This window comes from Balaenoptera borealis, assembly GCF_965194805.1.
Source record: "Balaenoptera borealis genome assembly, chromosome: 14".
In the NCBI taxonomy this organism is placed as follows: domain Eukaryota; kingdom Metazoa; phylum Chordata; class Mammalia; order Artiodactyla; family Balaenopteridae; genus Balaenoptera; species Balaenoptera borealis.
In genome coordinates, this window is record NC_138875.1 from 85,022,838 (window position 1) to 85,041,598 (window position 18,761).

The 18,761-nt window shown below is 44.5% G+C and overlaps 2 protein-coding genes across 19 annotated transcripts in view; both read right to left on the reverse strand.

Moving 5' to 3' along the window:
- The window catches only part of PITPNM2 (phosphatidylinositol transfer protein membrane associated 2), a 142,767-nt gene extending 135,424 nt beyond the window's left edge, over positions 1 to 7,343 (reverse strand). For 2 of the 4 annotated variants that reach the window (XR_014234397.1, XM_082355338.1), the window contains exon 1: positions 6,118 to 7,341. Coding sequence is in view for 2 of the 4 variants with exons in the window: in XM_082355338.1 (XP_082211464.1) it covers positions 6,118 to 6,762 (645 nt within the window). In the remaining 2 variants the exon portion in view is untranslated. Of the gene's footprint in view, positions 1 to 6,117 lie in introns of all 4 variants that reach the window. The other 2 variants (XM_082355339.1, XM_082355340.1) reach the window with 2 other exon arrangements.
- A 699-nt stretch (positions 7,344 to 8,042) lies between these two features.
- Positions 8,043 to 18,761, reverse strand: part of MPHOSPH9 (M-phase phosphoprotein 9) — a 54,528-nt gene continuing 43,809 nt past the window's right edge. For 7 of the 15 annotated variants that reach the window (XM_082355352.1, XM_082355345.1, XM_082355353.1 and 4 more), the window contains 8 exons: positions 17,515 to 17,661; positions 16,581 to 16,701; positions 15,675 to 15,778; positions 14,759 to 15,006; positions 14,386 to 14,454; positions 11,911 to 11,962; positions 9,719 to 9,767; positions 8,043 to 8,350 (listed from right to left, as the gene is read on the reverse strand). In XM_082355352.1, the coding sequence (XP_082211478.1) occupies positions 8,260 to 8,350; positions 9,719 to 9,767; positions 11,911 to 11,962; positions 14,386 to 14,454; positions 14,759 to 15,006; positions 15,675 to 15,778; positions 16,581 to 16,701; positions 17,515 to 17,661 (881 nt within the window). In that variant the 3' untranslated portion in view covers positions 8,043 to 8,259. Of the gene's footprint in view, positions 11,963 to 14,385; positions 14,455 to 14,758; positions 15,007 to 15,674; positions 15,779 to 16,580; positions 16,702 to 17,514; positions 17,662 to 18,761 lie in introns of those variants that run through there. The other 8 variants (XM_082355347.1, XM_082355355.1, XM_082355351.1 and 5 more) reach the window with 7 other exon arrangements.

Genomic DNA, 18,761 nt, shown 5'->3' on the forward strand with positions numbered 1-18,761 from the left:
TGCTGCAGGAGCTGAGAGGAAAGAACCACACTTGGGATCAGCCAGGAGTGGGTGCAAGTCTTGGCTCGGCCCCAGCTATCTGTGCAAGCTCCAACAAGTCACCTACCTCTCTGAGCCTGTTTCCTTTCTGTAAAATGTGGCAACAGTCCCTCCTTATCTCTCCGGAATGCTGTGTTGTGGAACTACTTTGTATAAACTGGTGGTACTCAGTACTCGTTATTCACGGATTCCGGTATTTACGAATCCGCCCACTTGCTACAGTTTACTTGTAACCCAGAAACTGACGATCGCGGTGCTTATGAAGTCATTTGCAGACATGCACGGCCGGCGGGCGGGGGGGGGGGGCGGCGGGTACTGAGTCACCCAACGTGCAGCACAGGTCAAACAAGGTGGCCCTCTGCCTTTCGTTTCAGTTCAAACTGTCAACAAGTGTCCTTTCCGTGATCCATTTACTGCCACAGTTTTCACACTTTTGTGCTTTTTTTGTTAGTGATTTAACATGGCCCTGAGCATGAAGCTGAAGCACGGTCTAGTGCTCAGAGCCGAGAAGGCTGTGATGTGCCTTATGGAGAAAACTCGTGTGTGAGATGAGCTTCGCTCAGGCGTGAGTGATAGTGCTGTTGGCTGAGTTCAATTAATGAATCAATAATATATACTAAATAAGGCATCTTTAAAGAGAAACACACATAAGAGAGTTATGATCAGTGGACAAACACATTGTGACCAGAGGCTGGCAGGAACCTAACTCCGTATTTCCCCTAAGAGCAGTGGTTCAGGGCACTTTACAGAACTGCCAGGAATGGGCATGGACTGTGTGCACACGTGACCTAGGATGTATTATATTCGAGGGCTTCCGCTCTGTGAGGCCATCGCTCCTGCAGCTGACGTATCCACACCTGGCCTATCAGCATCACTCCGAGATGGAAATCAGCCTCGGGGTCCCCGAGTCCTGCGGCTTCTTTTAGTAACTCTCTGCCTTTCCCCTGCACTCCCAACTCCTAACACCTTCCCACAAGAGGGAAACGGGACTGGGACTTCTGGGCTTCAGCGAGGAGAGGGTGCGAAACTGCCTTCTTGATGCTCTTCCCCAAAGCTCTTGCTTGGGTTTGATTTGTCTGTTGCTGGAACCCTGCCTGTTGGTTCATTTTGTTTCTATCCTCTGGCAAGGGCAGTTTTTTGTTTTTTTGTTTTTTTCAAATTTAATTATTATTCTGACGAACTTTATTTCAACAGTAACTATATTTTTTGTTTGTTTTTAAACGATTAAAGCAATTTTATTTTACTTTTTTTTGAATTTTTGAATTTTATTTTTTTATACAGCAGGTTCTTATTAGTTATCTATTTTATACATATTCGTGTACACATGTCAATCCCAATCTCCCAATTCATCCCACCACCACCACCACCCCCCCCCGCCACTTTCCCCCCTTGGTGTCCATACGTTTGTTCTCTACATCTGTGTCTCTATTTCTACCCTCCAAACGGGTTCATCTGTACCATTTTTCTAGGTTCCACATATATGCGTTAATATACGATATTTGTTTTTCTCTTTCTGACTTACTTCACTCTGTATGACAGTCTCTAGATCCATCCACGTCTCTACATTTGTTTTTTTAATGCTTATTTATTTGGCTGTGCCAGGTCTTAGTTGCAGCATGCGGGATCTTTAGTTGCTGCATGAGGGATCTAGTTCCCTGACCAGGGATGGAACCCAGGCCCCGTGAATTGGGAGCGCAGAGTCTGGACCACAAGGGAAGTCCCAAGGGCAGTTGTTAATATGAGTAATTGAAGTGAATGCCAGCTCTCCTCCCCAACAGTGCTCTTTCTGCCTTTGGTCATAAAGGTTTAGCAGGGGTTTTTCTTGGTGTTTGCTGGGCTGGGCGTGAGGAAGACAGTACCCCTGTACCCGTTTGACAGGAAAAAAGGGCTGATGTACAGGGCTGCTGTCCGACTTCAACTTTGCCAGTATCAAGAGCCAGCACCAAGCTGGTAATTAGGGACCTGGGTTCCAGGCTGCAGGGCAGGTCTTGGGCACTGCTCTTCTGTCAGCCTCGCCCTCTCATCCTTAATGGGGTACAGCCCTCCCAGCTCCAGTGTTCCCAGACCCTCCAGCAAGGCCGGAGAAGACTTGAAAAGGCACCACCACTTTCCCTCCAGACCGATTCTATCCTTTCACGCAGGAACCTTTTCCGGTAGGGCTGTGTTGATAACCACAAATTTGACTCTAAATCCTACACACCTTTCCAGGTGCTGTGACTATCAAAACTCCACCCATTCTTCAAGGCCTCCTTCAAATCCAGCCTCTTCCAGGAAGTCAACCCTGACCGCCTTACCCAGAAAGGGTGTCTCCTCCTCTGAAGCCTGTCTGCTGTTTAAGCAACACTTATCTCACATTCCCGGTGTTACCCGTTAGGTAACCCGTTAGGGCGCATCTCCCTAACCACACCGTGAGTCGGCCTAAGTTTTAGGTGCAATGTTACATATTGTATTCAACTCTTATCTGTCCAGTTTTCCAGAAACCTTTTGTGATGAGTTATAAAGAATACAGATAGAAAAATACAGATACACTTACATATACACGTGCACGTAGACAGACAGTAAAGTAGAAATAAGTATGCTGACCACAAGGGTAAGTGAATACAGTCGCTACATGAAAATATCGCATTGTGCTCCCAGCATCCTGGAAGCCAGGGAGGAGGAGGTGACCATAATCAGTTGGAAAGACAGTGTGGGTGGAATGGGAAGAGTCTGGCAGAACTGGGTACAAACCCGGAGTGCCTTAGGGCAAATCAGTTGACTTCCTTCTCTGGGAAAATGGAGGAAGAACACCATCTACCACGCAGGGTTCGTGGGGAAGCCTCGTGCACGCTGTGCGCGTGCAGTACACAAACCATACATGTTTTCCTTCCCCACCTTCCTTCTCATTGTCAAAGGAAGAAGCAACCTACATTCCCCGCACACAGGGGGGCAAATCTTGCCTGGCCGTAAATTCTAAAAGAAATTTTTCATAAGAGACTCTGTAAGAAGACTTGAGCAGAGAGGGGGCAACGCCCCACGTTACAGTCAGCCCTGGTTTTAGAGCAAAGCCAGACTAGGATTTGCCATGGCCGCCATGGCTCTATTGGATCACATCCCGGGTACCCAGTGAAAGCCTAACAAACATCGACGGAAGGACCTACAGAGAAGCTACCTGAAGACCACTTAGTGGCAGGGGGTCCTGGTGAGCAGGTTTCAGGAGGGCTGTCTGCAAGGCTGACCACCTCTCCTGCCCATGTCTGAGGACGCAGGCGTAAGATCACCGTCCTTCCATGACAGAGCACATGCCCGCCGCCCCCCCGCCACTGTCTTCTCCAAAAGCAGCAATGCAGCGATCATGAAGCACCAGAAGTTTCCTCTTCTTCTTTTTTTTTTTTTAAATAAATTTATTTATTTATTTTTGGCTGCGTTGGGTCTTCGTTGCTGCGCGGGCTTTCTCTAGTTACGGCAAGCGAGGGCTACTCTTTGTTGCAGTGCGCGGGCTTCTCATTGCGGTGGCTTCTCATTGCGGAGCACGGGCTCTAGGCACGTGGGCTTCAGTAGTTGTGGCGTGCGGGCTTCAGTAGTTGTGGCTCGCGGGCTCTAGAGCGCAGGCTCAGTAGTTGTGGCGCACGGGCTTAGTTGCTCCGCGGCATGTGGGATCTTCCCGGAGCAGGGATCGAACCCGTGCCCCTGCATTGGCAGGCGGATTCTTAACCACTGCGCCACCAGGGAAGTCCATCACCAGAAGTTTCCTCTTCTAATCTCTACAAATGAACTGTACGTTCTCCACGACTGGCTCTTCTCAGGGACCAAGCCGAAAAGCCTTAACGGGATGCAATGGTTAAGAGAACATCTGCCTGGTTTTAAAAGAGGCCTCTAGATATGGAGGCAGGCAAAGCTGGGCTCCAGTGAGAGAGGATGTACAGTCAACTTGGGACAAGGGCTCTTAGCTCCTCACCACTTAACCGACAGACATTTTCCCTAGAGCCTCCCATGCGCCAGGCATGGGGGATGCAGAGAAATGAGATTGAGCGCTGATCTCACAGGAGCTCAGTCTAGCAGGGAGGCACAGAGTAACATTTAACTGCCGTTCTGCGTAAGTTAGATTAGGGTGGCACAAAGGTGGAGGTGATGGACTCCACCTGGGAAGGCCAATGAAGACAACAAGCCTGGGTCTCGGTAATGAACAGTCATTAAGGCAGAGGACGCAAGGCCCAAATCCTACAGGGCCTCATATAAGCAGAGGAATTTTCTTTCAGATTCCGTAAGGAAGGACCAGCCAAGATCATGAGAAACCAAGTGACTCAGTGCAGCTCGTACGACCTTATGGGACGACCAGGCCTGGAGCCTTGACTCCCACAGTTCAGTTACCCTGCTGCATCCCTTGCACGGCGAGTGCAGAAGGCCAAAGAGAGAAGCCCATTCCACACCCAGCGCCCAGAGAGCCCAGAGTCTGTGCCTGGCCATCGTCATAGCAGAGCATGTACTGTCCTAGTCATCTGGCAAGTCCCTCCCTGTAAGAAAAACAGCCCTTCCTAACTCACTGTGTTTCTCTCTGCAAAGGGAGAGGGCTGGGAATCTCCTCCGATCACAGAGGAAGAAGAAGAGTTTAACAGGGACTGTCCAGGAGTCAGATAAGCTAGGTCCCCAGAGGCAAGCTGGGGAGGGGGCTTCTAGCCCATCCAGACACTGACGCTGACGGTACACAGGGTGCTGACCCAGGGCTGGGGACCAGGGATGAATCAAACTCCACCCCTGTCCTCCATCCTCCAGGAGCTCACAATCCAGCCGGGGAGATAAGCCAGGCCCAAAAGTAACTATAAAATAAGGCAGGCGGTGATAAGAGTCACACAAGAGACACAGATAAGGTGCAGTGGGAGCTCAGAGCAGAGATGAGTCACGCTGGGGGCTTGGCGGCAAGGGAGATTCAGATGAAGGGGAGCGTTTACCACATTCCCTTCAGAAAGGAGGGGGGTGCTCTAGCCTATAGCCCCAGTGGCTCCCAGGTAGGGGCTGGGGAGAGAGCTAGGAGGGGACCAAGAAAGATGCTCAGAGGAGGTCCCCTTTGAAGAACCCTGATTCTGAAGGGGAAGACGCAGGTAGGCCTGAGACTTTGGAGAACTGCCCCAGCCCATATTTCAGAGGCAGGGAGAGGAGTGTAGGATGAGGAATTTGGAATTTACGCAGGGGCAGCAAATGCGTTGAAAAGAGAGCTAAAGATTTGCCTTGAAATGACATTTGCCTAGCAAACACACGCTATTTATTTAGAATGTCCATTTGAGGTTTCCCGGCGGAATTAGCTACACGTTATGGGGGAGGCGGGCACTAGAGCTTGCCTCGCCCCAGGTCCCCCATCAGCCCTGCCCCTGACAAGCAAGGCTGAGGGGTTAGGGAGGAAGCTCGCCGCTCTGACACAGCGCCGGCCCCTCAGGTTACAACAGCAAAGGGAGACTCACGGGTTGGAGAGGGGCCAGATTTTCCTCCAGCGAGGGGGACACCGGCAGCACTTCTTCCAAGTCCTGGCCCCCTCTCTGAGGGCCGCACCCGGGGGGCGCAGGCCCCAGACACCCACCCAGCCAGGCCAGCGCTGGAGGGCTGTCCAGGTGGAGGCGGGAAGCCCAGAAGGCTAGACGGAGAGCTGTGGCCACCACTTCCTCCCGGCCCCTTCCCAGCACTGCACACACACCTGCCCCTTGGCCGCCGTGACACTTGTCACTGGGGGAGGGGAGTCCTCCGCGCCCCGGCCGGAACCGACGGAAATTTGGCATTAGCGTCGGGGGCCCCCCCTGAATCCCGAGGGCCAGCGCCTCCCGGGGGGCCGGGCTGGGGGCGATTCCCTGAGCCCGGGATCCCCGCGCGCCAGACCCTCCTCCCCGCGCGGGGCGGCGGGGCCCGGGTCTCCTACTTTTCCCTCCCGCCGAGCGCGCGGGCCGGCGGGCAGGCGGGCGGGCAGGCGGGCCTGGGCCTCCGGGAGCCGCCGCCCGACCGGGGTCCCCGCCCCGCGCCCGGCCCCCGCCTCCCCCTCCCCGGGGGCTCCGCGCGGGCCTGAGGAGGGGGCCCGGCCGCGCCGCCTTCCGGCCGGGCCGCCGAAACACTCACCCCACTCCGCGCGGCGCGGCTTCGTCCTCTTCGGCCGCGCTGGGCCGCCGCCGCCTCACGCCGCCCGGGAGGCCCCGGCCCCGCGGCCCCGGCCCGGCCGGCTGCGCCCCGCGGCTCCGCGCGCCGCCGCCGCCGCCGCCGCCGCCAGCTGGCCCCGGGCGAGCGGCCGGGCCCCCGCGGGCATGCTCCCCGGCCGTCGGCTGGCGGGCGGCGGGCGGGCGCACGTGCGGGCCGCCGCGGGTCTGGGCGCTCGGAGCGCGGGCCGCGGGCCGACGAGGAGGCGGCGGCCGGCGGGGCGCGGGGCCGGACGCGCCCGCGGACCGGCCTGACAGCTCTACGCCGCGGCGCCGCCGTGCCCCGCGCGCCCCAGCGGCCGCTGCTGCCCGTGCGCGCCGGGCCCGCCTCGCATTCCCTCACTCGGCGGCAGGCCTGCGCCTCCGTCAGGCCACGCGGGGAGCCGCCCGCCGCCTCCGCCCGCCCCGAGGGCCGGCCTCCGCCCGGAGCAACCCGGCAAACTTGGTGGCCCCGCTCCGGCGCCGGTCGTGCTGTCGCCCCGGCGACCCCCAAAAGCCCGGGGCTCGCTTCCGCGCGGGAGGCCCCAGGCGCTGGACCCGGCCCACGACCTCTCGGCCCTTTTAACACCATTGGCTTCGCCTGTAGGGAGACTCGCGAACACTAAAAGGGGAAGGGAACGAGGAGATCTGCAGATATTGGGAAAAAAAAAACAAAAACAAGTCTTTCGGGAGTAAAATGACAAATCAAGGGGAACGAACTGCGTGCGGAAGACTTCGGAAGGCATTTGGAATGTGTGGACAAACCAAAAGTAGTTAATTGAAGTCCAAACCTTGATGCCGGGTACTTGCATCAGTTACCGACCCGATTTGCAGAAATAGGCATCAAGGAGTTCTCTCCTCAGGATCCCAAATATGGTCTGGACCAAAAAATGAAAATGCTCTTTGGTCATCCGAAGTCGTGAGAGTAATAGTAGCCAGAGGGTAAGTTCTAGTCCCTGACCTCAGGGAACCGGCAGAGGATCAGAAAGAGCTTCATCTTGATGTTCCCTCCCGACTGGACGCTCCAGTTGGACCAAGAGGGTACTGAGTGAAATTTAAAGGAAATCACAAAGCGTGTATTTAGACTGAGCAAGGATGGCCTTGTTTGTCAAGATCTGAAGTAACTGAATTAAACAGGGCACACCCAAAACCTATGGGTAGTTTACCTATCACTAAGTACCACCGCCTTATAAGGTCGAGAGGAGCCGGGGGGGGGGGGGGGGGGTGTGCTTTCCTTCCCTTGGAAGGGCAAGGGCAAGCTCAAGTTAAAGCGCTCCAAGATGAGTTCAGATAAAGTCAAGAGAGAGAACAACCCTGACCAAAGGCTGTCCCATCTCCTTGGACATTGAATGGGCCAGGAGAGCCACTGTAACACAGCTTGCCTCAAAACACCTGCCTTATGATCACACGGAGACAACTGAAGGGGTCCCCATAAATACTAAACCCTCAACTCCTTCCCTCCACCAAGGGGTGCCCTAAGACCCATTAAAGGTTTTCAGCCCCAATGCTGTTCTGAGTCGGCCAGGGACTGAGTCATCATCTGTCTCCTGTACACCCGTCCTCCTTGCCTGAGGGCCCGTGGAAACCGGATTGGATGACAGACCCTTTTGCTGCTACTTCTCCCTGTACTTCTGCTTTGACCTAATAATAAAAGTAAAAAGCAAAAAAAAAAAAAAAAAAAAAAAACGGTTTCAGAGCATACAGATCTCCAGAGTGAGGCTCTGCCTGTAGCCCAGTCGGAACGGAGCACCTGGACGGCTGCCATTGTAACCCTGCAATGACTGCCCTCAGACCAGTAACTCGGAAGACTTAACATCATTAAAAACCAGATCCCACAGTTAGCCGGTAGGAATAAATACACTAATATCACAATTATTCGTATCCACAAATATTTATTAAGTGCCTGTATTCAAGAATGAAGAGGAGATGGTCCCTGCTCTCATGGAGCTTACAATTTCATTACTCCAGCATTTGACTAGATTTAAAAACTGCAACAAGCACTGGTCTTTGTCTAATGTCAGCAGCACTACAGGAAGCAAATTTCTCACATTATATTGGTCACTGTTCCAGTGAAATTGTGAATAAAACATTATCTTTGAAGTCTGTAGTCACAGCGATGACATATAATGTCCAGCAAATGCAAATTTATGGCTTGATTCCTCGTATTTGAGAGGGGTCTGCTGAAATAAAACACAGATCAAAAGGGGAAGGCTTAACACAGGTCCTAAGAATACTGGTGTAGTTTAATATATTATTAAACCGCCACAGAACTCTTGGCAAGGCAGGAAATTATTTCCTGCAAAATCTGTGCAATATAATTGGTTTAATCAGACCTGCAAATCTCATAACCATGTACAATCATTTATGATGGGTAAATACGATTTACCTTTGTGATTCCTAAAGGGCTCTAGACATGTATTTATTTCTTAAAGCTTCTTAAAGACTCACAGCACAAATGGCACATTAAAATTTAGTGAAAACTGCTTTTGAGATATCTAAAAATTAAAATGACAAAAATGTCTAACACTTTTCTACATTTGTAAGTACAGAGTTCAGAATTCAAATAGTATTCAGCAAAGCACCTGGCTTTTCTGAGTTAAAAAGGGGAACAAATTTTGGTTGCTTATCAAACTCCAAAAGCAAATCATAATCTTCATATAGATCTTCCAAACGTTCAGTGGCAGCCACTTCCTTCATTTGCTCCTGTGTCACAGGCCAGCACCTTTAGAAGTCTAATTATGGAACATTCAAAGGTGCAATTATTTTGATTACATTGGCAATACTTTTTTTTTGGTAAAACAGCCTGTATCAAATAACCCCAAAATCATCTACTTTACTTAAGATCACAGGGCTTCTGAACTTACACTAGACAAGTTATCAATTACTCATTAAAAAAAACACACCAGAGGGAAGCTCATTTAAACTCTAAGAAAGCTCATTTTTTGCAAAAAGATGGAGAGAACAGCTTAGACCACCTAACAAATGTCAACCAACCCAAGGCAGTTTTTAAGTCAATCGCTGGGGACACAGTCTACTTTTCTATCTAAGAAAGCATTGAAATCGCTACTTCAAAAGCCTATTTAATAACCCAGAATGAATCAGAAATGTACTGTTTATTGAAAACTTACTAGACACCAGGCACTTTACATAAGCTCTCACGATGGAAGGAAGCTTCTTATCTTTACGTGGAGGAAGGCAGCCCCGAGCAGGGTGTGACCCAGGTCTGTCTGGCTCGCCTGTCCCCTGCCCAGCTGCTGCAGTCCTAGCGCTGCCTAGTAGCTACATCTACTTGGGACCCTCGAAGGACAGAGGACATCACCCCCACCTCAGGAGGCTTTTCAGGGAAAGGAAGGGGGTAGGTCCAGGGGAAAAGAGAGCAGTAACTCTACTTGCATTTTAAAAGGCACTTCCCAGAAGTGGAAGATTCACTTAGGTTTTTTACTAACTGCAGCTCAGCCCCAGACAGCAACAACAGTTGCTTTTTAAGCTTGCCACCTCTCCAGCTTTCAGGTTGTTTTTAAATGGAGTATTTGTACGTTAAGCATTACCAAAGGGAAAGACGGCTGAAAGGATTTTCCTTGGTGTCCCTCTTCACAGCTACGAAGAAAAAAAATTTTTTTCTTAATTTTAAATAAGTGACTGATACTTCCAATCTATTACACACGTCACAAATCAAAGCATATGTTTTCTGAGAGGTACAGAAGACATTTTAATGGGGCTTAAGATTGGAATAAGACTACTAAGAAGATAACTCTCTGACAAGAGAAAACCCTCATCTCTTCTGAAATGGCAATTTCCTATTCTTAAGAATGTAATAGACTTTACAATAAAAGTAGGGAACAATGAAACATCCTAATAATTTTCAAGTTAGTTTTTAATGTCATGTATAGGAACACATTAAAGGGAATATCATTGGTAAAGTCGATCCAGTTATTAAGTCTTGACACAAGCTCTCCTGGAACTTGATTAAAAAGAACGTTTTCTTCACTATAACTAGGAGATTAAAAAGAAAAAAAGACTAGGAAAAAACACCAAGAATAAGGCACTTGATTCTGCTGATGAGTAACTCTGATTAGCTGGAGGTCTTCAACAGTTTGCAGGAGTTGGAAGCAAAGGTTTGATTCACGGATAGGAAGGAGAAAGAGAGGCAGCTGTCAGGCGACCCCCCGCTTGCTGAGAATTCCCCGAGCTGAGCAGGGAGGCTGCAGGCACCAGGCCCGAGCTCAGGCAGGGGAAGCTTTGGTGAAGGGTGCTCAAAGATTATCTGAGATCCCTGCTCGAAGGCATACGTATACCCTAATGGAATAACGGCTGGCTTGGCTCAATATAACTACATGCTATCAAGAGCCACAGAAGAAGGAGAAAAAGCTCAAAAGTAAATCAAACTGTAAAACCGGAATCAGTGGGAATCAATGGTGAAAGTTTGGAATGAGTCTGTTTGTCAACACATACCGAGCTTCAATATGTGGGCACTGGGTTCTGACTGGCCACCAAAAAGTGGGCAGCTAAGCAGCCTGGACCTGACCAGCAGTCAGGACCTCTACCTGCTATGCTCCCGATCAGAGCACAGCCTCCTGCCCACGTGCTACTTCTGAGAGCCAGGAGGCATTGCCAGGGCAGCACGCCGGAGCCCTCCAGCAAGGCCACGCGAAAGGCACCGAGCTCTATCTAGACACGTTCCCTGTCCAGTAACAAGCAGGGAAGGTTGCTCTCATCTCAACCTACTGTTCTTACAGCAGCTACTATGGGAGTATTTATTTTTCTTTTTGGCGGGGGTGGAGAGGGGTTAAAAATGTCTTCATGACGATCGGACAGCTGAGGCCACGTACACTGAGGAAACTGGGGTTGCTCTTACAACCTCACTGAGTGGTGGCCTATATTTCATCAAAGCTTTATCACCTCATTGTCAAGGGCGGGACACAAATTATATTCAGAATGATGGGCAGAAAGCTACAACTTCCCAGTTGTTAAACTTTTCTGAAAAGTACTACATCTATCACAAAATTAGAGAATTACATCTCTATCATTTTTCTTTCTTACAAATAATGAAGTTTAAGGGAAACAAACTGAGATATTATTACTTTCAAAGCTTTCCAATATTCCATTATTTCCAACATTTCCATTATTAACTATTCCAATATTCACTCTAAGACACGGTTCAAACACGAATTACATTACTATTTTTAAAAAACTTCAACACAACTAAATCCAGGGTGTGCTGTTTTTTGGTTTTTTTTTTTTTTTTTTGCATTCAGCATGTATTAGTCTATCATTACGGAAGCTGTTCTTAAGCATTTATTTAAAAAAAAAAAAGAATCATATTCACAATGTAGAACAAGTTTATAAAATGGGTGTGCAAAGTTAATGGTAAAAGGATAACACTATTTGTTTAGAAACAAAGCTGTCTCCCCTATTTACATTTCCTTATTCTTGATATAAATTGGATACATATACTATTTAAAAATAATACTTTTTAAATAGTAAAATATACAAGAGATTCCTGAGAATAACAAAAATATCTTGAAAATATGTGGCCATTTGAAGTATAAAATAGCAAGTGTAAAGAATAGCATGATTGTAAAACTACTGTTTGAAAGCTTATAAACAGTACAAAATAGTTTGCCTTTTCTGAGTGCATAATTACACATTAGTGCAAACAAAACTGTCTCAAAATTTAATGGCTACAAATCTCAAAGATTTGCAGAGGTGCGCAAAACATGAAATTTCTTTAATGTCATACGAACTGAACCCAGCTCTCGATTAATCTTCTCCAAACGATCTTCCAAGGCTTCCTGGGTGAAAATCAGGGAAAAAACTTAATTAGAATTCTACATCAAGTTCACCGATTCTATAATTACCACCAAAATGACTTTTCTTTCAGCAAAAGAGCAAGTATAAAACATCAAAATTACACAATCATTTTGGTTTTTACACAAATCGTCATTTACATTATTTCTTTTAAACTAAACATAAATCAACTTTTCAACCATTCAAGATAACTGCTTATCATTAAATAGGAGAGAATTATTTGACTCCGTTGAACTGAGAACAGTACAAGAGGAACCTAGAAGGTTCTTCAGACATTTCGCCAGAAGAAACGGACACATTTGACTGGTGCCGTATCCCACTTACAAGTATATCAAATAACTTTCTTCTGACAAAAATTTCTAGGTTAAAAAAGAGGAAAAACGCTGGAGGAGACTTTTCCAAGAAACAAGATATTTCACAATGAGTCAGTGTAACAAATGCTACTTTTAAATAAATAGTACTACTGTTAAATAGTACCTGGAATATATATTCATCATTTTAGATACTTTATTAGATATTAACTCCAATGGTATCCTGAAATAAAACTTAAAAATTTTCTCTTCAACAACTTTAAATTGTAAAAAAAATTACACGTTCATTTTAGAATTTTTAGAAGACAGACGAGCAAGAAGTAACAACCACTGTTCCCCTTTCCTGTTTTTTTCTGCAGATAGGAACACCATTTTCAAGAAAAATAAAATCAGAATCAAACTCTACTTCAGAATGTTTTTCAACTTTTCTTGTTACGGAATATACTTTATTTATGACATCATTTTAAATTAATGTGCAATATTGCATCAGATATACCATATTTAATCAAGAATCTTTTAGTAGAAATTTAGGTTGCTTCTAATTTCATATATCACAAATAGTGCTGCAATATATATTCTGAAACATACCTCTACACATACCTATAAATATTGCCTTAGGAATCATTCCCAAAAGTAAAAACGCTAGGTCCAAAGAAATGTAAAATTTTAAAGCTTTGGATACATGTCAAGCTGAACTCCAGAAAGTCTGTGACGCTTTCTCCTTCCACTTGCGGTGTACAAGGATAAGCTTTTCCCTAGCCCAGGTTCTGGTGGTTTTTTGTTTTTGTTTTTTAAATACCTGCCAATGTGATAGTTTAAAAATGATGCTTTTGTTTAAATGTGTGGGGGTTTTTTACTCATTGGTGAGGCCAAGCATTTTTCAATTTTTTTTGCCCAATTTTACCTTTTTTACTTATGAATCATATACAAGCATCCTCAGCCCTTTTTTGCTGCCATTTGTCTTCTTACTGGATTGAAATAGCTTTGACATATATGAACAGAACCTAGGGCCCTTTAAGTCTTATTTTAAGAGCTTATCATCATTATGTAAAAAAATATATTAAACAAAAGTTTCAGATGCATTTAGAATTAGAGTATCAACAAGTTTTCCTTCTGCTTTCCCAGTAAACTATTTTATTTTATTTATTTATTTATTTTTTTGGCTGCACCTCACGGCATGCGGGATATCTTAGTTCCCCGACCAGGGATCAAACCTGCACCCCCTGCACTGGAAGTACGGAGTCTTAACCACTGGACCGCCAGGGAAGTCCCCCCACTAAACTATTTTAAAATGAATTTTATGTGTTGACTTTTACAAATTATTGAATAAAAACGTTCAGAACAACAAAAACAATGAAAGAAAGTCAGAAAAAAAGAGAAGTTAAGGATACAGGCCCTAGAAAAAGACCTCTGCTATTTTCTGTGTGTCTTTCTCACAGATCAATCTGAAACTGAACTTTTCCTGACATTAAGGCATTGAAAAGCCAAAGCTTGCAGTTATATAAGAGACATATCCTCGCTGTTATGTTTAAAATGTTACAAAAAGAGATTTAAAATGTTCCATGGTTTCATGCATTTTAATTCTCTTTGAAAAGCAACTAAAAAAAATGTACACGGGCCTGCACCATCTCCTGCTCAATAATGGAATCACATCTCTCTTTTTAACCTCACATCTATTCCAGTTGCAAAGTGCCACTGTTTTATATGTCTGCTAAATGGAAAGGGGTTCAGAAATAAATTGCAGATTGGGGAGGAAAAAACAAACACAAAAAAGGGAGATTTAATGTGAGAGCCTTAAAAATGTAAAATCTGTTAATAGCCATATTGCCATTTGCTCCCAAGTTAGTTTCTTGAAAACATGATGGCATGAACACCTTTTTCTTAGAAGTATAAAGGTAAAATCACTTTTTGTTCCTGAAAGCTAGCATGCAGTTATAAAATATGCTATCACTACCAAACACTTCCTGTAAAGGCTAAAAGTTTTGATCGACTGTTTCAGTGTGCCTAAAAACTGTGATATTAAAAAATCATCGTGGTTAAATGGAGCACTGACTAGCATCAAGCCTCCAAAGCAGACTCAGGGTAAGACACTTCACCTGATTCAACCTTGTCTGCAGAGTGATTCGTCCTCCAGTAGAAGGCATTCGGCTTAGTGCTGCCTCAATCTGTTAACACAAAAAAATGTTTAAATAAAAATAGAAGAATTCTAATTAGTGGCAGGGAGGTTTATAACAGAATGGAAAGAAAAGACTTCAGCCTAGTATTTTCTTGTCCATCTCGACTTCACATAAGTTCCCTCTGTCACAATTAGTAACAACAGCTTGGCTCACACATGTTTCTAGTGCAGCTTTGTGTGGCATCCACAGTAACTTCCTGGGTTTGACTCAATAATTCCCTTCTGACTATTCCTCAGACATAAGCATTAAGTGCAGAAAAAGATTTAAGACATTGTTTTATGTTTGTTTTTACCTGGTCTTTTTCTTTTGTAAGTTCATCAAAAAACCGTTCCGTTTCAGCTAGGGTCCTAATTTTTGCTGTATACTCAAAATCATTACCCTGTGGTGGTACGCAGGCAGGCTTACACTGTTCATAGCTAACTGATTTATTCTTCTCCCAGGCTGATCTCACAGGGACTTTCTTCACTCCACTTGGCAACGGTTCAGGGGAAGAGCTATGATTAACATGGATGTCAGTGGTTCTTTCTGAGTATTTTTTTTCTGTCAGAGAGAAAAGAAATTTCTTTTATTTCTTATCAACTCTTCTGCCAGAGCATGTACATACTAAATATGTTACCCAACTTCACTTTCTGAAAATGGCTGCTACACGGCCAAAAAAAATGTAATGAAAAGAGATACATAATCAATCATATATACTCAGTTTTTTTCTCCACAGAATTCTAAAAGCCCTGCCCTCAGTTTGACAATCTTCACAACTTCCCTAAATAAACTTAAAGCAAAAAAAAAGTTTAAAAACTAAACAACACATTTAGTGGACATATACCAACATTACAGAGTTAGTATTTTAAGGGCCTACCCAAGTGATTTCACATACATTATCTTATAACTTTATAGGATAAATGAGAAAAAGAAACTTAAAATATAAATGAGAAAAAGAAGGTGCATATAAGTTACAGAATATAAAAAACTGAACAGTATGGCCCTGGTAATTAAACATTAACATCCCCTGTACCTCGGTTTCCCAACTTTCCAATGAGGATAACAACATTGACACAATATGAGTGTCACAAATGCTTATTTTTAGAGGCCCTTGGGTAAAAAAAGATTTAAGTGCAGGATATAATGACATTTAGAACCTTGAAAAGATACCAGAAACTCACAAAATGAAAGACTAAAACCATAACTGATAATTTTTTAGGAAAAGATACCTTCTGAGTCATCTAGAGGAAGAAACTGGAGTTGTTTCCTTGGATTGGGACGTTGTACTGTAGACACAGGAACAGTATCTAAATCATCCAAAAGTATATCAAATCTATTGAATGAAGCAAGTTACTTGTGAGAAAAAAAGTGTTAACTGATGTTCTCTATCTCCACTAGAAAGATGAGCTGGCATCCAGTTAACTTACGTATTCACATATTTTTAAAAGAGAAAGGTGGTCATACAATTTTTTAAAACTGAAATTTAATTTATATTTTCTAACACAAAATTATATTTACATACTGGCGACGTAAAGCGTTTACCAATACATTATCTCATCCGATCTTTGTAACAACCATATGAAATAAGCAGGTAGGCATTATTATCCCCGTTTTATAGAAGAGGAAACTGAGGTTCAACGTGCTTCAGTAGTTTTCCCCAAGACCCTGCCGGAGCTGGGCCACCAGCTCTCATGTCTTAAGAGTCAGTGGTCTTCCCACCACAGCACACACTTCCAACCACACTTCAGAGGGGACAACTTTCTCAGGAGCACAGGTAAACTTATGTTTAGTGCCAGGGCCATACCAGGGCAGCCCACTTTCTCGTACAAATGGCCCCCAATTTCCCCTGTATCTTATACCTTTTCAGGAGAACAAAGAATTATCATTCTATATCCAAAAGCTGGAAGAGGTTCTGAGGCAGTATTTAAATTTTATAGTAGCCAGTTTACATACTTAAAAACTGTTTTCACGTATTATAGTACTTTTTTATTTTTAGTATGACATTTATTTAAATGATTTAAATCCACAGAATCCCCATTAACAACTGAAAAATTAGTGACAGCTAGAGGCATAAGTTGACATTTTAAAAAAATCAATACTATATATATTTTATTCAACAATTTTAGAGAACTTACCGAATCGGGCTGCTTTCATTTTTGCTAAGTAGATGACTAAATCCTGGGGACAAATTTTCTTTAGGGGATCGCTTTGGACTATAAGCCACAGTCACTGGTGTTAACATAATCTCTCTTTTTGCTACAGAGGAAAACGAAGAGGAGACAGTCTGTTCCTTCTATGTATGTGCTAGGTTGGCAGAGCACAGCTTCTTTTTCAGTACCTTATTTCTAACTAAGAATACATTTTCATTGTAAAACTTTCTGAAAGATAAATAAGAGTATACAAAGTAAAAATAGTTCATAATCCTAACATCTAGAGGAAACCACTGGCAAGATTTTAGTGTATCAGACTGTAGTTGCAGCGCTCTGACTCAAAACTGGTTTTTCAGGATTTTAGAAGTCAACTGGAAATAAGATGGAAACACCAGTGCACTAGTGAACATTCCTAATAACACAGTCATACACAAATCTCCTCAGCAGTTATGGAAATGGAAATTAAGGATACAGAAGCCCAATGCTTAACTTTAAGACCACACGTATAATTGGCTAAAGAAAAAGGTGACTAATGCTGAGTAACCTTAGGTAAATATACGGAAAAAGACATCATTTTTCAGGCTAGCTTAATTTGTTTGAACTAATGTTTAATTAGATAGCTGTCAAAATATCTAGTTGAGTTTGTCTCAAAAACTGTGAAGTGATATTAGTTGCAAAACATTTGTGGGACACACTCAAAAATCTCACTTTGATAAATGGTGAGAATTTCTTCAGTTATAGTCATAGTAACTGTGCAATCAGACGGTGTTATTGAACAAGATCATATTTAGGGATTCTGTGTTCAGAGCACTGTACTAGGTGCTAGGAAGAGTGTAAGGGAAACAGAAAGCATCAAACAGTGTGTACGGCTCAGATGCCACTCTTCCAAGCCCGAGAGACATAAACCTCTAACTCTTACTTGGAGTACTTGATTTACGATTTGAAGGTGGTAAAGATGACGATCTCTGTGAAGCAGAATTAAATCTCTTTTGTCTTTGCTGGGCACCTTTCTCTGGGGACCGACTTGCATTGACTGAAGTGTCAGTTTGCCGAGGAGTCACTAGTTCTGTAACAGAAAAATGTAAAAAAAGAAAAACAAAAAAACAAAACAAACCTAGCTTCAGTTATCTGCTTTTTATTAACAGATGGTTACACCAAGCAAGCAATTCTTCTCACCATCTAGATCATAATGATTACTTGCAAAATGCACCACATTACAATGCTAAAAAATGCTTGATGAAGAAAAATGCGGGAGTTTTTAATGAATTCATTCTGGTTCTCTGTTTACAACTGGCATTCAAGGTGATTTTTCAAGAGTTTATTTTTAGAAAGCAGGTCACTAATTTATTTACTAGCGGATACTGCTTTGGAAATGCAATGCCAAAGATGTTAATGACGTAATTAGCAGGCCCAACCAAATAAGCACCAGAGAAAGTACAAGTGCCCGGACCTGTGAAATAAACAGTATTAAACATACTTCTTGTCCTACTGATAGATGCTCAGTAACCACGAAAGGGAGAGTAGGAAATGTTACATCTCACTTTATGAACACCAAATGCCTGTCATAACTTTTTGATGTGTGCAAGTAAGACAAATTGACATGGAAAGTTTTCAAATATCCTTAAGAATGCCATGTAAATCTTTAATAATCAGAACATAATATGTCATTTGAAAAGGTACATATGTGACGACAATGATAAATTAACAACTGGGGGAGACTTCCCTGGTGGTCCAGTGGTAAAGAATCCACCTTCCAATGCAGGGGACGGGGGTTTGATCCCTGGTCGGGCGGGGAACTAAGATCCCACATGCCGCGGGGCAGCTAAGCCGGCGTGCCACAACTACTGGGCTCACACGCCCTGGAGCCTGAGCGCCACAACTAGAGAGAGAAAACCCGCACGTCACAACTAGAGAGAAGCCCGAGCGCCACAATGAAGAGCCAGCACGTCGCAACAAAAGATCCCACATGCCTCAATGAAGATCCCGTGTGCTGCAACTAAGACCCGTCATAGCCAAATTAATTAATTAATTACTTAAAAAAAAATTAACAACTAGGGGATTCAACTGTCTGCAATGGGGCCGAAACAGCATAAAAATAAATTTAACTTTTTATTACTTGAGGCATTTCATTTTAAGAAGGTAATATAATTGGGGGAGAAAGGGGAA